This window comes from Hipposideros armiger, unplaced genomic scaffold (assembly GCF_001890085.2).
Source record: "Hipposideros armiger isolate ML-2016 unplaced genomic scaffold, ASM189008v1 scaffold_1040, whole genome shotgun sequence".
Lineage (NCBI taxonomy): Eukaryota > Metazoa > Chordata > Mammalia > Chiroptera > Hipposideridae > Hipposideros > Hipposideros armiger.
Window position 1 is genome coordinate 374,467 of NW_017732390.1, and position 20,820 is coordinate 395,286.

A 20,820-nucleotide genomic window follows, 5' to 3' on the forward strand; every position below is an offset into this window, starting at 1 on the left:
TGAATATGCTCTCATTGTTGCTTATGTAGGCAGTGTTTTCATAGGCATGGGGATTGATTACATCCATCTCCGCTTTGAATAGAATGGGTGAGAGGAAACTTCTGTCACCATCTATATGGCATATTGAGTTTAGATTTTTAGTTCAAAGGCTTTGAAGACTTTGGCTTTAAAATTATGTTCTTTAGTCACAAGGGGGTCAGGAGTGGTTTGCATACTTTTCATTAAAAACGTTTGTTATCTAAAAGATACTCATGATATTCTTGACTAAGTCCAAATGCATTCTCCATTTTCAAAGCATGAAAAATGCAGAATGAACAAAACAGTGTTGCTTAAGACAAGGCATGTTTATTTTAAAGCCAGGTTCATTATCCTTATAAACTACTATTCGAGAGATGAAATGAGAATGTTTCACATTCATTCTACTTTCAATGAATGTGGAAACAACTACATTTTTTATGTGACTCATAGTGTACACTTTGGTAACTGGATCATTTCATTCTAAAGATCTTTTTCTTGTTTTTTATGTTTTAATAAATATTTTCAAAATGCTTGGGTGTGGTTACCACTTTGAACACCATATATATATATATATATATATATATATATATATATATATAGCCTCTGAGAATTAACATTAGGAAATCATTTATGTTCTAGATATGTTTAAGGGGCATTAAAACAGATGGGGAATATCTGAGAAACAACACTTGGAAATATTTATGTTGTTTACTTTCACTGCATTTTTGTTTTCAATAATGAGGCAAGCACCTAATAATTAGTTAATTGATTGCCAGTAATTCTAAGTACTTAAATGGTTTATAAAAATGATTTTTGTTATTTTGAATATTGAACAGAAGTGTTTCACTGTTTCAAAAGATATGCATATTATAACAGCTATTTAAGATGTCAGAGGGGTGGTAGCTTGGGGGATGGGTTATCACTTTACGAGGGATTTAAATGTCTAACTATTATGTAGCTTTGTACACCTGAAACTAATAAAAAAATAAATTAAGAAAAAGAAGAGAATAAGTTATGCATAGTTAAATCATGGTTAGCTATTTATGCTCTGTTTTAATTTTGGTTAAAATATTGTGGCTTTGAAATACTTTTGGCATAGATACATGTTTTGAGGGTTATATAAAAAAGTATGTTTTTAACTAAAGATTATATTAATCATGAGATTAATATTTATAAATACATTTGAGAAGTCATGTACTACTATCATAGTTCACAATGAATTTAATCTGATGGAAAATATCAACACAGGATATTAGATTGTATTTCTTTTAATTTTATTAGAATATGGGGACTAAGCATTTTAAATGAAAATCTTTTCTTGCAAATGAAGTATAAAGAGTAATTAGATAAACTAATATTAAAATTAAACCAGGGGAAGGGATTCTTACAATGATTTATTGGTTCTAAAAGCTATGAATAATTTTTTGTTGTTGTAGTAGAACTTTCTTCTGCCATCTACTTAAAAAAGAAGGCACTTAATCGATGGCTTAGGTGAAACATGAAGAACTTCCTGAATAATATATTTAAAAAATGGAATGACTAGTAGAGTAATACTCCATTGTGTACATGTACCACAATTTATCTAATAGTCTATTGATGGACATTTCAGTTGTTTTCATATCTTGGCTATTGTGAATAGCACTGCAATAAACATAGGGGTGCATATATTGGATTGCCGAAAAAGTCATGATGCATTTTTGCAACGGAAAACAGAAAAAATACATCATGACTTTTCCGACAACCCAATATTTTTTTCAAATTAGTGTTTTGGATTTATTTTGATAAATATCCAGGAGTGGAATTGCTGGGTCATAAGGTAGCTATATTTTTAATTTTTTGAGGAACTTTCGTAGTGTTTTCCATAGTGGCTGCACACATTTGTGTTCCCAACAGTGCACCACGGTTCCCTTTTCTCCATATCCTCACCTACAATTGTTGTTTGTTTATTTATTGATGATAGCCATTCTGATAGGTGTGATGTGGTATCACATTGTGGTTTTTATTTGCATTTCTCTAATGATTAGTGAGGTTGAGCATTTTTTCATATGTCTTTTGGTGATGTGTATGTCCTATTTACAGAAATATCTTTTCATGTCCTCTGCCCATTTTTAAATTAGTTTGTTTGTTTGTTTGTTTGTTTTTGGTATTGAGTTGTATGAGTTTTTAAAAATAAATTTTGGATAGTAACCCCGTATCAGATGTATCATTGGCAAATATCTTCTCCCATTCAGTAGGATGTCTTTTTGTTTTGTTGATGGTTTCCTTTGCTGTGAAAAAACTTTTTAGTTTGGTGTAGTCCCATCTGTTTGTTATTTTTTTCTTCCCTTGCCCAAGGGGATATATCAGTAAAAATTTTATTCAGGGTAATATCTGCAAGTTTACATCCTATCCTTTCTTCTATGAGTTTTATGGTTTCAATTCTTACATTTAAGTGTTTAATCCATTTTGAGTTTATTCTTGTTTATGGTATAAGAAGGTGGTCCACTTTCATTTTTTAGCATATATTTGTCCACTTTTCCCAGCACCATTTATTGAATAGACTGTCTTTACCCTAGTGTAAATTCTTGTTTCCTTTGTCATACATTAAGTGACCATATAGGTATGGATTTATTTCTGGGCTCTCTATTCCATTCCATTGATCTATGTGTCTGTTTTTATGCCAATATCATGCTCTTTTTGATTACTGTAGCCTTGTTGTATGATTTGGTGTTGGGTAGCATGATACCTCTCAGTTTGTTCTCATTTCTCAGGATTGCCGTGGCTATTTGGGGTCTTTTATGGTTCCATATAAATTTTAGGATTATTTGTTCTAGTTCTTTGAAAAATGCCATGAAATTTTACGATTTGCAACAACATGGATAAATCTAGAGAACATCATTCTAAGTGGAATAAGTCAGACTGAGAAAGACAAATACCATACGGTCTCACTTATATGTGGAATCTAAAGAACAGAATAAATGAGTGTACAAAAAAAATAGACACAGAGATACAGAGAACAAACTGATGGTTGCTAGATGGGAGGGAGGTTGGGGGATGGGGAGAAGATGAAAGGATTAGGAAGTATAAATTGGTATTCACAAAATAGTCAAGGGGATGTGAAATACAGAATGGGGAATATAATCAGTAATGTTGTAAAGATTATGTAGGGTGCCAAATGGGTACTGGACTTACCAAGGGGATTACTTCATAGACTGCACAGATGACTGACCATGGCGCTATACACCTGAAACTGATGTAGAATAATACTGAATGTCAACTATAATTAAATGTGTGTGTGTATGTGTGTGTGGCCACAGGATGTAAATTACAGCATATGGAATATAGTCAATGAAATTGTAATACCTATGTACGATGTCAGAGGGGTAGTAGACTTGGGAGGGGTTATCACTTTGTGAGGGGTGTAAATGTCTAATCATTATGTTGTTTTGTACACCTGAAACTAATATAAAAATAATAAAATTTTTAAAAAAGAAAAACATGAACTAAACAGGTAGATACAGTGGAATGGAGCAAATTGCTTATCATGACAAATTTGCTAGCAGTTCATTCCTTGGAAAGGCATTTGTGTGCATGATTTGCATCCCTTTCTGTTCACTTAAACCCAATGTTATGAAAGTAGTACATTCTCATACAAATTTGGATATATATGTGTATATATATATATATATAAATTATAGTGCTTCTCTTGTGGGATTCTTTTGCAGCAGGTAGAAGCTACCAGTTTATTGAGATTTTTATCCTGTGCTCTGTTTAGAATGTACTTTTGGGTATATATTATATTTGTTGATCAGACATTGACAATTACAACGTACTTAAATTATTATATTCTAATTATCAAAATTCAAGCCCTTGAAATAGGATACTGAGCTAATACATTCCACATTCCAGCATCTCATTTGGTGATCAATGCACTAATCAGAATCAGTGATGATAACATAGTATATACTTGTCAAAATAAACTTATTAAAAATACATTAGCTCTAAAAAACAAAAATGGAACGACTAATCATACAAAGTGGGAAACCATCACTAGAAGAACCTTAGAATTGTTGTGGATTCTTATTGAAATGTATAGTCAGGTGTTAATATTTGCTGAGCAATCATAGAATGTACAATATTGTACCAGGTGGTTTCAGATGGAACATTTGTTGTTCAGTTAGGGAAATAGAAAATTCACTCAAGAAATATACTCTACAAAGTGTACATATAAATTTTGTGGCAGGTTAAGACCCTTAAAAGCCATTAAAGAAAAATGCAGTTAATCATGAAAGGTGAAATGTTAAGAATTTTGACCAACAGTTAAAGATTGGTGGGAAAATAATCTTTATGTAGTAGTTTTGTGAAAATTTGGTAGATAATCATAAATCAAATAAAAAACTTCTTGATGGCTTTCTTAGCTTAACACCCAAAATACAGATAACTAATTTAAAAAATTTTTGATTTTCATATAGAACACTGTTTTTCCAACTGTGATCCATGGAATACCTTATTCAGAATTACCAGAGATGCCAGCTAAATTCAGTTTTCTGGGCCCATCCCAGTCCTGATGACTCAGAATTACAGGCGGAAGCCCAGGAAACTATTTTTAATTCCTGCCCTATGTGAGCCTGATATAAAGTTTGATAACTAGTGATATAGAGGCTATGAAACAGGTTGATCAAAATAGGAATATGAACGTAGTGGAAAGAAGTTACCCAACTGAGGAGAACAATTTTAATGACATTTGTAAAGGAAAATGGAATTATAACCTTATGATCCTTTTATGTCATATGTGCTCTAATATCTTCCTCTGCCTGAATAAGCTTCAATAGTTCCATGAATGATAATATGAAATCATGCTTACAAATGGATTCAGTTCCCTTATGTATTTAAAGTACTTTATTAATTTTGACACAATCTCAGAAACAAATCTATCTTGTAAAACAAACATGCATTTATATGAAATTAAATAACATTAAACTTGTTTATATGAAAGATAGGTAAATCCTTACAAAGATAGGAATTCAATTTAAATTTATTTTCAATTTTACATGACATTTTTAGGCTATTAATTTTCTTATAAATCTAAAAATGTATATAGTATTTTTAAATAAAACAATTTTTAATTCCAGATCTGATGTAGTACGATTTTTATTTTAGAAACATTAACTTCTGTTTCTATGGGAAAATGGAGGGATGCTTCCTGGTTAGGCTAATCTTGTCAAATGCCAAGTGTCTAGCTCTTTTATCAAAGATATTGCTTCTTAAACACAGCACTGTCCTCCCATAAGAAATATTGGTGCCTTTGTCTAACAGGGTATTCTTAGCAACATGTAAAAAATTATCTGCAGAGATAAACTACCAAGGCATAAAATCTAAGTAAATACGTTATTCTCTGAGGTCACAGCAGTGTCATGCTGAAATCCTATCAGCATTCATCTTTGAGTCTGCAGTGTTCTTCATGTTGTTTTAGCTTTTTTTTAAACCAAATGATAGCCACAACTGTTAATATCTTTACCGTTTTATTTTGAAAGACCAATGTTTAAGAGTCGTCTCTCGGATGATGTAAATGTGAAAGAAAAAAACTTAGAAATTTTTGAAATATAAAAACTGCATCGGCCAAGTTTTTATTTATTCTACATCTTCATTACATTTTTTATTTATATTTATTTTATTCATTATTTATATTATTTATTACTCATTTTTATTGTTTACCTTCTCTTCAATAGGCAAAATATATAGAAGTTGTGCTGTAAATCTGAAAGTCTGTTTTCACTTACCCAAATCTCATTCCCATACCCAGAGATAATAGCTGTTACTCATTCAATGAAATTCTTTCCAAACTTATTATTTGCATATTCAAATACATAAAACATACATATTTTTCAAATAAAAATCATGTCTATTGAAAATTTAACTTTACAATGGTATGGATGTTTTACCATATGAATTAATAAGAGAATATAAAATCTATGTCATGCTATTTATAACATGGGTGTATTGCATTTAAACTCTCCTATTTGTGTTACATATATTCACACATATGCAATATTTTTCAGAAAGGTTGTATTTGAAATTACTACTTCAAAACATAGCCTAGGCTTTATTGCCTTATTCTTAATTTTAAGTAGAAATGTCTAGTGTTTCACCACATCTGATGTTTTTAATTGGTTTCCTATTGATTCAGGTTCAGGTTTCCCAAATTCTAGTCCTGGATTATTAAGAGTTTGTAATAAATAACACATGATAAATTTTACAAAATGTATCTTTAGTATCTTTTGAGATGATTTTGTGTTGTTCCTCCTCTAAATATTAATATAGTAACATATGAACATCAGATATGGGTATATTTCTTACTGTTGAATATCCATTTATTGCATCCTGAAACAAGTTCTACTTAATCATGCTCTACTTTTGTTCTAGTGCACTGCTATATTTGATTTTCCAAAATAATAGTAAAGCTATTTTCATTTGTAGTAACAAATTAAATCAGTTTATAGATTTTTTTTTAGATATTATTCTTGACTGATTTTGTTATTAGCATTATGATGGCCTCATAATTTACATTTAGATGATCTCCACCTTTTTAATGCCCTGGAGAAGTTTAAGTAACATAGAAACAATCTGGTCCTGGATATTAGATAATATTTCTGTGGCAGACAAAATAGTGACTCCCGTTCCCTGAGAAAGATATCCACATCCTAATCCCCAGAACCTATGAATATGTTAATATACATGCAAAGAGATTTTGTAGATGTGATTGAGGTTAGTGACCTTGAGGTGGAGCTATCTAATCACAGATAGTTAAAAGTGGAGGAAGATGGATGAGGAATGGATCAAAAAAATTGAACTGGAGAAAGACCCGCTGGCCATTGCTGATGTTGACAATGAAGGATGGGCGCATGTGTCATAGAATGTGGTGGCTTCTAAGAAACTGGGAATGGCCCTCATTTTAAAGCCTGCACAAAAATGGAGAACTTGAACCTACAACTGCCAGGAATTTAATTCTGCCAGTAACCTGAAGGAGTAGGAAATGAGTTCTTCCCTAGAGACTCCAGAAAGGCTTGCAGTCTTGCCAATCCTTAAATTTAGCCTGGTGAAACCCATGCTGGACTTTTGACCTACAGAACTATAAGATAATAAATTGTGTTGTTTATGTTGTCATGGTAGTTTGTCATGGGTGGTAGTATGTCATGAGTCAATAGAAAACTAATATAATCCCCTTCAATTTTTTTTCTAATGAATGCTTATTAGTCTATCATCCCACTATTTTTCAATAGAAAATATGGGGATATACAGTATGTATAAACATAACACAGTTCACAATGGGCTGAGTTACACAATCATACAATGATTTAGATGTAATAGTATTTACATAATATTTCCAAAATATGGGGTTATAAATAAAAAATACATACAAGGTTACAAATTAGATATGATTTTCAAATAACTGGTTATTTACTTTTTACCATATAAATTAACAAAGATAAAAATTGATTAATTTGTTTTCAAACAAGCTTCATCTTTTATTTGGTGTTTTTAAATATTTTTATTTGATGACATGTTTTTTTTGACTTTCATATAATTTCCAGAATTCTCTGGAATGTAGTGTATAGCTTCTACTCAGCAACTGAGTCAGCTATAAAGATCTTTGAAAAATCTATGTTCAGTTTTTTTCTTAATGAGAAATTCACCATATCTGTTTTAAGTTATATAGTGACATTCCATGCGTCCTCAAAAAAGTATGATCTTATTAGGTTTTCTGAGGATCAGAACTCGTTTTAGAATGACTCTGATATTACTTTGGAACTTTTCTTTCAAATGGAATTGATTTTTAGTTTTACATATATCTACATGTAAATGTTCCTTTTACTTCGTTAATGTGTTTCACACATGTCATTTCACTTTACTTGCTGATATAAAGGGGTGGGTTTTCCTGGATTTGGGGTTCAGGGCAGTTATATGACTTTCCAATGATGTAGCAGTGCAGAGAGTGTCCCTGGGTCTCTTACTCCTGTCCTTCTCTACCTCCTCTGGGTTTTCAGGTATGTAATTTTAATTCGCTAAATATTTGTCATTTTGTCCTGAAAAATGATAGGTTTGCAAATCATGTAGAATGTGTTCTGGCTTTTAAAAGATGCATAAATGCCCTTAGGTTAAGGTGAGAAATATCAGTAACATGAAGCAACTTTGCAAAGGGCTCCAAGATAGCTTTTCTTCCTGTGATATTCCTTGTCTCTTTCTGTAACTCATTATGTCAATCTGGTAACATTTTCTGTTGTATCTAAATATTAGTACCCCAAAAATATTTACCAAAGCATTTTCTATTGAAATTATTTATCACTGGATTATTTGGGCCCAGTCCCATATGGATCCTGGTTTGTAGGCTAGGGAGAATAAATTCATTCAGTGTTCATTAGATTACTGTTCTTTCCCTTGAAGATTAAAGAGAGTAGTAAAAATGCATTTAAGCATTAAAGGAGGCAGAGTAACTGGTAATTTCCTTATTAAGGGTTTATTGCAAGTACTTGTGTGTGTGTGTGTGTGTGTGTGTGTGTGTGTGTGTGTGTATATATATATATATATANTATATATATATATATATATAATTTTTTTTTAAGTCTGGAAGCTATGATTATGACTTACTTCTCTCTAGAGTTATCTTACCACAGAGTAATCTTTTGTACATCATTCATAATGACCTGTCATTGTGTAATTAAAAGAAAAATGGATTGAAAAATATTGTGGGGTAACTGCAAATATATTTGAAAGTTTTGATCATTCTTTTTCCGAAAAAAGTAGTAATAAAATATATTTAAAATGTTCAACAAGCAAAAGTTATTAGAGTATTTTTGTATAATCAGAGTAAGCCAAACATTAAAAGGCAAAGGTAATGAATGAGGGGGCAATGCCAACATGTTTGCACCCCCTAGTGGGAAGCCTTAGTTTGCCGGAGCCATCCTGGATACAATGGAAACTTTTGAAAATGATGACAGAAAAAGACAAGGTGTAAAGACAAAAAAAAGACATCCTCAAAATGGAGAAAAAGGACTAATTTTGAGACTTGGAAGAGAATTGACTTCATCTGTTTTGCAACTTTCAAAGGTCAGGGAGGAGGTATGAAAAGACAGTCGTGAAAATCTATTCACTATAGTGCTAACACTGAGCTAAACACTTGTGAGAGTGAATTGGTATAATGTACGAACTCAGTGAGGTAGATTTTATTATTTTCTCCATGTCTAAAATGGTGATACTGAGATTTCAGTTTAAATAACTGGCCTGGAATCAGTTAGCTACTTCATAATGGAATTGCTGACTCCAGAATCTAAACTTTTAACTACTTGACTCTTCTTCTATTTTTTTTTAAATAATCATTGTAATCTTTGTAGCTATTAAGAATAATACTTCCCACATGAGTTTTTAATTGAATCTTTGGGAATGAACAAATAACTTCTTGATATAATAGAAAATATAATACGCTTCTAATATTTTGATAACTATAATATTAAGCATCTCTACCACTACATTGAAAATTTTGACTTAAAAATGCCGTTAATGGGTTATATCTGTGTTTAGTACATTGAAAATATCGCATTACTTAACAGCAGATTTCTAAAAATAAATAAATAAAAGCAGATTTGATTCAAGATACTCTGATTTCAGTGATGAGGTAAATGCATTCATTGCATGTGGGAAAGTATAAAGTGATATTTTGTCTTTTCTAAGTAATGTGTCATGGACATATTTCCTTCATTATAAAGTGGTCTCTAGGACATAGGGACCAAACACTTTATTCTAAATTATATATGTCTATTTTTAATGAATTTTTTGTTACACAGCAATGGTTTAAACGTTACAGAGAAGCTTCTAGAACATTTTTTTCATGGCAACATTTTCCTTTACAACATTATGCAGGATTTTCCAGTTGGTTTTCTGCTCTTACTCAAACCCAAACTAAAAATCACAGAACTGGAGGAAATATGTCCCTTTAACCTGACTAAATAAAATACTTGTTTCTGTCTTATACATTTCACAGTTGCCTGAACACAAAACCACATAAGCTGAAAGTGAAATATGAAAAAGTTTGCTTGGAAAAACATTTACTCTATGAAGTAATTGTTACTAAATACTTTTGATCAACAAACTGGTAACTTTTAAATTCTTTTGAATTATATTTCTGCTAATGTAAAATTGGCAAAGTTTAGTCAATTTTAATAAATGTATTGGGAGCCCAAGAATATGTTATCTAGGAGAATTTTATTAACTAATATAGCTCTGAATGATTTCAGTTCTTCTGGTTAACTTCTCTCTCAACAGTCTTTTATTCCATGCATCCTTGTGGTTTTAGTTTTGTCAAGAATTGATTTTATAAATTAGTTTTACATTTTGTATTTAATATTATGTAGTTTTATATATTTTTTGTTATTTATAAATAAGTAATAATTCTTGGTATAAGTGGACATAGAAGATATTATCATTTCTTTTCAAATCTATGAAATGTATTTTATTGTTTACTAATTTAAGAAGAAAGTAAGAAAAAGAACTTTTTTTTCCTAATCTGAAATCTCCCTCAAATACTCTCAATATCTGATATGTTGAAATAATGTAAGATTTGTGGCTATGTCATCACACAGACCAAGAGCAGTCTTAGAATTACTCAGATAGTAGGGTGTCACATCAGATCCAGGGAGTGAAAGTGGGGGCTCTCAAGGATTTCTAGGAGGTGAAAGTCAGGGGCCTGCTCAGGGGTGCCTCAGTATAATTCTGTTTATTTCCCAGAATGAATATATAGCCTTATTGACTCTGATGTTGGCATTAGATATAGGGTTTTTTTAAATCTCATCTAAAATGAGTTGAACTTCACTTTTGTGAAAAGGTTTATTCTTTCCCCTATCTTTTTGAGATATTATTGATAAATAAAATTGTATATACTTAAAAAAGAAAAAAAAGAAAAGAAACAGGAGTAGATTCAGGATATCTGAAAAAATTCCTACTAAGATTATAGATTATGTAAGGGCATACAGACTTGAATAGTGATGAAACCCTAAGTAATAAAGGACTCTGTGAAGCGAAAATTTTAGCTTTTCAAGTCTGATAGTATCAAAGGCAATTGCATGACCCCATTAGGGATTCTTGGGGCCAAGGGACACTGCACCCACACGAATGTATCACTTTCAGCATAGAACAGTGTATGGCCACCTTGATAAGATTTTACAGAAAGATTTAATTTACATTTGCAACTTGATCTGAACCTATAGTGCGTTTATCAGTGTGTGTGTGCTTGAATGGGATTTGATTATGGGTGGTTTCATACTAAACAGTGGTCATTGAAATGGAGACTTTGTTGTGAACAATACTGATCTTACTGAGTCCATTGAGAATATGCATTTTTTGCTTATGAGGATACAAGTCATATCATTCTATCTTCTGTATACTCAAAACTCAATCAGTTTACTTTTGCTTTATGTTTTAGAGTGCTGATAGGGTATCCAGTGCTTATGCTTTAAAATGTTACTTAAAATTTTTATATTGTATATTATTATCTAGTAAGCATGTTCATAAATGCTTGTGTTTTCAACTAGATTGCAAGCTCCTGTTGATAGTCTCTGCTCACATGCAACTTTTGCCCTGGCAAACTGAATTGAGCCAACAGAATCAAATTGAATTGCAATTTACTATTCAAGTGGATTTTTAAACTGGAACCATGTGCTCATGGCTTGCACTGTAATTGTGGCTACCACATTGAGTAGTATTGTATTAATAAAGTCAAGATGTGAAAGTCAAAATAATGGCAATCTCTTCCTGTGATAGAAGATATTTGATCTCATTGACAGTGGTGTCTCTACTACCTGCCCTGGTTTACTGAAGAGAGTACTGCTATTCTTTGAAAGCCCTGATAATGGAGAGAGCTTTCAAAGAAATACTGTTGGGGACCAATTTCCTGTCTTTCAAATCCCTTTTCCTGCCAGCTCCTGGACACACACAAAGGCAAATGTTAATTATTTTATCTGAAGTTTCAGCAAGAAAGGAGCTAAGAAAAATGAATAAGAAATGAAAATTGATTAATACTATCACTGTTTGTTTTGGGCAATAAATTATCATTTGGGTAAATGCATTGAATGGCTGAGAATAGAATTGCTTTCTCATTAATAAATATGCAAAATTATTCTCAGATTTATACAATTCACATTAATTTCCTCTGAATCTTGCTAGAGAACTTGTACGTTTTGGTTGAGCCATGTGAAAGAGTTTTCTATTTTTCTGCTTCTCTCACCACAAACTGTGGTCTGCATATTCTTCATGATTTTATCAGCAGGGGAATCATTAGGAGAAAGATTACCATATTTTACTCAAGAAGTTATGTTCTGGGGTGATTCAAGGCTCAGTTTGGAGTAAATTATTGATTCAATAAATTGTTGACTCATTGGTTTTTAATTACAATTGTGATACTATGAGGGCCCTTGGAATTGTACTGGCTCTGAATTCTGAATTGATGGTTTTTATTTGCATTATTCATAATATCCTTATTTTGTCACCTATGTTGGTCTGAAAGAAGAACAACGTTAACATCCTCAGCTTCTCTTTTTGAAAGCCTTTATTTAAAACTTTAAATATCAATAGATGGTCATATAATATTGATTGTCATACATTTTCTCTTTTCCAAACTAGATTATTATAAGTAGCAGTGTTAACTCTAAATGGATTATATGTTTGAAATTATGCATTATTTACAAATTAAAAATCCAATTATTACCTATTCTTTCTAAGGTTACAGTGAACAAATATTTTAATTAATAATGTTTATTTCTTTTTAGGGAATCCCAGGATTTCCTGGAAACCAAGGCTTAATGGGACAAAAGGTAAGTCTTAACAAAAGCTGAAAGATTTGAGCTTGGATCTGCTTATTAAAAGGGCAAAGTGGTGATGCATCTTCACGTAGAATACCTGTTTAGCACATTTGTGGTGACAGTTAATTGTTCAAATATAGTGTAATTTCAGAAACTATTATTTTGAACTTACAAATTAGTTTTTGTTGTTTTATACGGATAATATTAATTTAGATTTATATACATTCTTTCTATTTTACTTGGTTACTTTTCTATCTTGTGCTCTTAAACCCTCCTTTTAGAGTAGTTTTAATGCTCCCTGAACTATATCTTTAGAAGTTCCTTTAGTACAGCTATCTTGGTAATAAACTTTCAGTTTTTATTTAATTTCAAATAGCTTTACTTTTGTTTTTGAGAGATAATTTTGTAGGGCATATAACTCAAGGTTGACAATTATTTTTTCTTAACACATTAAGGATTTTCTTCTGTCATCTCCCGACTTTTGTTGTTAACTATGTAAAATCTGCTTTGATTCAAATTACCATTCTTTTGTAAGCAGTCTCTCCCTTTGGGATTCTTTTAAGGTGTCCTATTTGTTTTCAGTGTTTTTAAAAATCACTATGATGTATCTAGATATGATTTGTCTTTATTCAACCCTCTAACCCCTGAATTTCTCCCTCTGGCAAGATTTCTGTTCCAGTTCATTATAATTACAGCCCAACCCAGCATATGTTTTATTTGAATGAGGGATCTTTGAAGACCTCCCCTACTTATAAGACCAGCACTTTCTCACAAAGTTATTTCCAGGGGTTTTGGTTCTGGATTCAGAGACTCTCTAGGAGCCCCTAACCAATCACAGTCTCCAAAGCTGAAATCTAAATGCTATTATTCTGTACCCTAATTTTTAAAATTAGTTTGTGTTTGCTATTATAGTTCCTAACCTATAATAAGAAACTTTTCTCTTTTTTTTCCCTTCTTTTGTCTCATTTTATCAACTCTTTGTGAACTGGTAGTCTTCCTTTAAAAGAATAGCAAGTGTCACACCTGATTTCCTAAGGAAAATATAAGACTTAGTAATTCCAAGACCCTAGGCCCAAGTCTTTAAGGTGTTAGCTTCCTGAATTTTCAGCCTTGCCTTCCTCCTTTCTTACAGTAGAGAAGGGAAGAAAGACAAATTGGGCTGGCTGATACTGAATTTTTATTCCGTAGTGCTTTGGTGGGGAATTCCTGGAAATAAATTGATAATTTCTGATTTTAAATGGGATGTGTATTTGATTTTTAGGGAGAAATTGGGCCTCCAGGACCACTAGGAAAAAAAGGAGCTCCGGGGATACCAGTATGTTAATGTCATTATTATCAGAGTGTTTGAAATATTTTTACTATGTGCTAGGAGTTTTTATTCCGAAGTTCACAAAACTGGATGAGACCCAGCAATGAGCTTTTGGGCGTCCACAAATTCCATCCATTTGTAAGAAAAAGATTATGTTTATGTCCAGTTTTCCAGAACATTGTAGATTTCTTCTGGTTCTCAAAAAGTTGACCACCCAAATAGAGATCAATATCCCTTACTGTCGATAAACCAGAAAACAAATATTCTAGCTGTTCCCTAAAAAAATACTAAGTACCATGAAAAAGTCTAAAACTCAATTAATGTTATTTTTCCATTTTTTAAAGAAATTACAAATATATTGCACAAATTATGCTGAATACATTCAGAAGAAGTAATACAGGAAGATCTTAAATTAGTGAACAAATTATTTTGGAAGTTTTGGAATGGAAGAGACATATGAGTTTGATATTAGAAATTATGACAGTTTTGTCATGTGTGTGCAAGATTACATAAAAGTTTTCTAAGATTATTGCTAGAAATGATGTTTATTTTAGTATATGAATTAAGCTGCTTGTAATAGCTTTTAATTTAAGTAAAAGAAATCACTTTCATGTTTGACAGTTTATGAGTTTACAAATAATTATGTAAGTTAAAAAAGCAGTTATTTTACTCAGTACTTGGTAAAAGATTTGCCAAACTTTGCATGTCAGATTCAATAGGCAAAATATTGTCAATTAAATCTGAATTCAACTTTTGGAGAAATTTAAAAGAAGATTCTTGTATAGAATACTCTTTCTCTACCTACACCATCACTACCAAATTATTTGTTCATTGAAATAATAAATTAAGCTTGATTATTTACCACTATCTAAGTAAGCTTTTAGAAAATGAAGGTTTTGAATAGAACTGTATCAAACTTCAAGAAAATCTATATTTAACATGCCTAATATATTTTACACTGTACTTACTATGAATGAGAACATTTTACATTTTATAATGAATTGACAGTAAAGCATAATAGTGATAACAAGATATTTTCAATATGACCATATTGAGATTATGTTTTCTGATGATATTATTTTATTTTATTTTTTTTGTTCATCATCATATTTTCTTTGCCATGTTTAATAAAAAAAGTGTTTTTAGTATATATAAGAGTGTTTAAAGTAGAATAAAATAGATCAGGTTCTTGATGCTAGATTAGTTATGATTGTCTTATTTTGAATTATATGGTTAAAATATGGCCATTTTGTATAAATTGAAGAGAGATTATTCAGAAAATGTATTGGTTCTAACTCTTTCTAAATATTGGTCAAAAAAATAGAAATTGTAAGTAATATTGATCACGATAATATCTATGAAGAAACCTAATTCTTAGCCGTTATGACAAAAAAAAAGTGTAGAAAAAAAACAAAGTTCTTTTTACATTTGTCTTTTACTAGCTCTCCAGTAGTTTGTGTTATTTGTAGATTCTTTGAGCAACAGAATCACAAGGGCTCTGTTAGCCTTCACGCTATCTTGCATCGGTTGATTCTGTATTACCCATTATTTAAATGTATATCAGGAAATTTCCCAAATATTGTGTTATATTTTAGTGGATTAATTATTATGAGAATGTGTAACTTCAAAATGAATTTAGTATTTTAAAGTACATATTTTTTTACATTACTCTTTAAATTCCCACTTAATAATATAGGGTTTGATGGGAAGCATTGGCTCACCAGGTCAGCCTGGAACACCAGGATCGAAGGTAAGTATAAGGAAATTAGTAAGATTGAGAACTTTGTGCAAAATGATCATTTATGTGCTTCAGTAAAAGTTTTAACTATATTTTATTTTGAATGTTTTTTTAATTCTATGAACAATCACTTGTAAGAATAATATCTTAGGCAAAAACTAAGCATATAAGACAGATTAAAGTAAAGCAGTTCTGGTTTAAGCTGGGGAGGGCCTAGAATCTCTCACTACTTAGCTCCCTCACCCTCATTGGCATCTCAGAGGGTACTGGGGAGTATGTAGAATTCTATGAAGTTCGGTGTCAAACCCACCAATCTAGAGCATTAGTAGTTATGATTGAATACTAACACTTGTACAAATTACCCAGTCCTGTTCTTAGTATTTACACTTAGTGAAATGCATATGGAATTTATATTTGTAAAATGCCTTGTAGTGGGTTTTATTAAGCATTTCTTCCCTCAGGACTGTGGGTAAGGTAGCATATTATCTTCACTGTCAGATTTTTAAAAAGTAAGGCAAGCTTGGCAAATATATTTAGAATGTCAGGTTAGGTATTCTCATGGTAGAACTGAAATTCTTTGAATACCATGGTATGACCATTTTCTAGATGTGTAGAATCCTGTGCTAAGAGGACTGCTTTTGTTGTTGTTGTTGTTATATTTTTAGAAAATCAAATGCATTCTGGCTAGACTTAGAAAACTTTCTCAACTATTTAATGAGTAGATTCAAGAACAGCGTTCCAAAAGGAAGTGATGGAATTGGTGTTTTGGAAGCATTCAGCTAGACATTGTCCCAGAGGAATAGACATTAATCTATTCTACATTTAATTTCTAAAGTATTAAATGAGAGACAGGATAACATGTCATGGAGCCCAACGATTAGGGAAAAGTAGCTGCCCTTTCACCAGGGGTGAACAGTTGTGGACCCTTAGAATATTGTGGGTCCTGGTAGCTGCAGTTGTGCAGAGTTGGTATAAAACTCTTGAGTGACTGGGCTTGCTGAGTAGAATTCCCCATAATTTCTCAAGGTCATTTTTAGTTGTATACCCCTTTAGTGTCTGCAGTACAATGGACTCTCCCATAGAGTTCTGGATACTTGAATTCTTGAGAATTCTTGAGAGCCTCAGATTTCATCATCGTTTGTAAATTAGCCACTTCACATTGTTGGCTAATACTGAGCTAAAGGTAAATTAAATCTGCTGGATTTTCTGGAAAATATTTTTGAATAATGTATTTGTGTCATTTGTAAATTCTGTTGATTTGGCTGGGAAGGCAAGCAGCTGTTTCCAATGACAGTTTGTTTATTTTTACATGAATGACTTTAAAGTTTGCTTTCCCTTATCTTGTACCTGGGTATTTATTTTGTTAAAAATAGATTCAAGCTTTTAAAACTATGCCTATTAATGTAATCTTTTCAGTGAAACTTTTAAACTTATTTTCATGCATTATATTAGCTCAAGTGTTGGAAGCTTTTTCTGTAAAAGATCAGATAGTAAATATTTTAGTCTATGAGGGTTGTATTGTCTCTACTGCAACTACTCAACTCTGCTATTTGAATGTAGAAACAACCATGGAGAAACATAAACTGTGTGGAATGTGCCTGTGTTCCTCTACAACTTTGTTTACAAAAACGTGCATTGGGCTGGATTTAACCCATGGGCCATAGTTCACTGACCTCTGTATTACCTTATTTCCGCCACTTTTGTCAAGTATATGTTTATGCACTATGCTTTCCATTCATTGGTAGAAGTTGTAGGGTGAGACAAAAATCTGTATTCGATAGGGCAGGGCTGAAACTCTGTGGTAGATCATTAGAAAACTTCTAATTTAGATTATCATATCTCTTTTAAAAATGTTGAATCATCATAAGTCTATTTTACCATACTCTACTTTTTAAAAATATTATTTAAATGATATTAGGATCATTTCCTGCAACTCTGATCAAGCCATGATCAAGTCATGCAACTTTTGGCAATTCTCGCCTCTGAATTTCGGCTTCATCATTTATAAAGTTAGAAATATTAAGGAAACATTGTTCTATGGTTCAACAACGCTGTTAGGCGCTAAATCCTTTAATTACATTCATATTAGGTTCACGTGTTTCTTAATATGAGCATCCTAGAAACTTCTCAAAAGCTGAAAATTAAGTTGGTTCCCTTGTGAGTGAACCCAACCTGGCTGTGGGTGGTCATTGCCTGCTTCTTCCTAACACCGACCCATTAGGGCTTTTTCCAGACCATGACTGGGTTGTGATTTCAGTTAACAATGTGTATTTGAAAACCAGAACTACCTTTAACAATGTTTCCTTAGTAGCCAGCATCCAGTCCTCTTTTCCTGTCTTACATTCTTTGCTCTGTCAACTTGGTCTTACTCTAAGTTTCTGTTGGAAAAGACTGCATTGGAATCCTGCAAAAGAGCACAAACTAATGTTTTCTGATCCCTGTTTCTTCAAAAAGCCACTGTACATTTGAAGCTAATTTTCTTTTCTTCAGTCACATTCTGCTTGTAAGTCATAGTGAGAAAGTGAAACAGAATAAAGAGGAATATTCTCAACCCAGAGAACACTGTTAAAATATATGGCTCTGGTCTCGGCAGTGTGGAGACCTAGCTAATTCTCTGGTCCCTAAAGATTTGAATCTCTCCCCTTATACTTGAAGCTGCCAGTATAAGAGGCCAGTAAAAGCATTTAACACATGCTTTTAGAGAGCTTTATAAATGTGTGGACTTCCTTCTTTGCATAAAAGAGTTTTTCTTACTAAGTAGGCTTAATGTATAGAGTTTTACATATATATATATATATATATATATATATATATATATATATATAAAGTATGTATATAGGTTCAAGCAATTGGAAAGTTAAAAATATAAAAATTATTTAAAATATATTTCCTTAAATGTCTATGTCAGAAAAATTGTGACTGATTTTTTTTTTCTTAATTTGATGCATTGACAGGGAAATAAAGGTGAACCTGGACTTCATGGGATGCATGGGGCTTCTGGGCTCAAGGTAATTGTGATTTGATGCATTTGGAAATATTTTTAAAGAATTATAAATTCCCCTCATTATTTGATGAGATTAATATTTTGTATCCCTTAAGAAAAGTTAACCTGAAATTAGGATTACCTGTATCACAAAATTAAGGTACATGAAAGGAAATGGCCAATGTGGGCCAATTTCATTTCTGTTTTTTGGATATTTTGTCATAGTTCGGGTAATAAAGGCATGAATTATGATTTGACTGCTTTGACTTGATTTTTATAGAAATGATGAAATTTGTATGCTACTATGAACACATTCTCTGGTCCAGAAAATATCACTGTCTTACATAGCTGAAAATAAAAGTGTGTGTCTTCCATAAGAGGTGCCATTCCTTTGTTTGCTGATTGATGGAACTTTATTTTCAGTGTGGAGACCGATGGCTGCCTTTCCCAATGTCCTTCAAACCAAATAGTTTATGTTTGTTTCAATGAGATTTTCAATTCTCTTCCAGCCTTTAAAAATCTAGAGTAATAGCAGCTCAAGAGTGGGCACAGTGACCAAAAAGAACAACACTTAGTTTACACAAAAGATAGTAGTCTTTAGTTCATATGACAGAGTTTGGGACTAATGGTTAAACGCAAAACAAAACAAAAAAAACTGAAGCATGTTTAGGATTATATCCCATGTCTTACAATTTTAAACTAAATATTATTGAGACATCATCACTATACACTTCCTGAGAATTTCCTTAAGATTTTTAAAAGAAAGGGAAGAATCCCTATGAGATGGTGGAGAGTAGAGAATTTGAGTTACGATAACTCATGGGTATCCCTTGTACTGAATAATTTACTTCTAAGAAAATATCCCATTAATATATAAAGGAAAAATATAAATATGCATACAATTTAAGTATAAGGATGTTCACCTCAATATTGTTTATAAAATAAAAATTATTAAGCTAGTGTTTAATAATAGAAAATTTATTAAATAAAATAAACCAATACAGTTGAATGCTATTTTGTAATTACAAATTGTGTCTTAAAAAACATATGACATAAAGAACTTTACCATAATCTATTCTGAAGCAAAAGATATAACTATGCATACATAGCACATATTAGTAACTAAGTTGTGTATGTGTGTTTGTGAGAGGTAGAGAGAAAATATGTAACAAAATAAAAATAGTGAGTAATGAGATTTTCAGTAATTTTTATTATTTACTTACCAGTTTTATAACAATAAAATAAGTTGTTTAATGGGCAGTACAAGAAAAAGCAGTTTCAAGGAGGAAGAGAAGGTGGCTAGTAAATACAAAAGATTACCTGTGTTTATTTTCACTACTTTATTATTTACTCTATTGTTGAAGCTATAAAATACAATCAAAATACCAAATATTTATAAAACTTAAGAATATGGTATGCTATCAGAACTTCTTAATTATAGGAAAAAATATAAAAAGCCTTCTTGGGACTCCAGTAAACTTTTCATCCTTTACTATTTCTGTAGTAATAGCGCTAAAGGTCAATACATTTATTAACTATCAGTTATACATTTGAGATGTCTACAGAGATAAAAGCAGTAGTGGTGTTCATAAGCAGCAGGTCTGTGATATTGACGTAATTTCTGTGTTACTCAGGGAGAACAAGGAGCAGTGGGTCCCCCGGGAGAGCCAGGCTACCTGGGCTTACCTGGAATTCAAGGAAAAAAGGTATTTGTTGTTTAGGAGATATAATTCACTTTTAATAAGTTATTAACATGTAAGTTTTCCTTTAGGGAAAGTAGCATAGTAGGACTAATTATACTTTTAATAATAAGCATCTATATATTTGGTGTATTATGTATAATATGCTTAACCCCATGCTGATAGCTATGGTGTCTTTCATGTCCCTGTGTGGGTATTGTCTCATAGTTGAGGACCTTGAAAGAGGCACGCAGATCAGAAAATAT

At 31.7% G+C, this 20,820-nt stretch overlaps 1 protein-coding gene across 4 annotated transcripts in view; it reads left to right on the forward strand.

Annotated features, from left to right (window-relative positions):
- Window positions 1–20,820, forward strand: part of COL21A1 (collagen type XXI alpha 1 chain) — a 376,826-nt gene that overhangs the window by 344,157 nt on the left and 11,849 nt on the right. For all 4 annotated transcript variants that reach the window (XM_019631703.1, XM_019631702.1, XM_019631704.1 and 1 more), the window contains 5 exons: window positions 12,813–12,857; window positions 14,107–14,160; window positions 15,851–15,904; window positions 18,847–18,900; window positions 20,510–20,581. In XM_019631703.1, coding sequence (XP_019487248.1) covers window positions 12,813–12,857; window positions 14,107–14,160; window positions 15,851–15,904; window positions 18,847–18,900; window positions 20,510–20,581 — 279 coding nt within the window. The remainder of the gene's footprint in view (window positions 1–12,812; window positions 12,858–14,106; window positions 14,161–15,850; window positions 15,905–18,846; window positions 18,901–20,509; window positions 20,582–20,820) is intronic.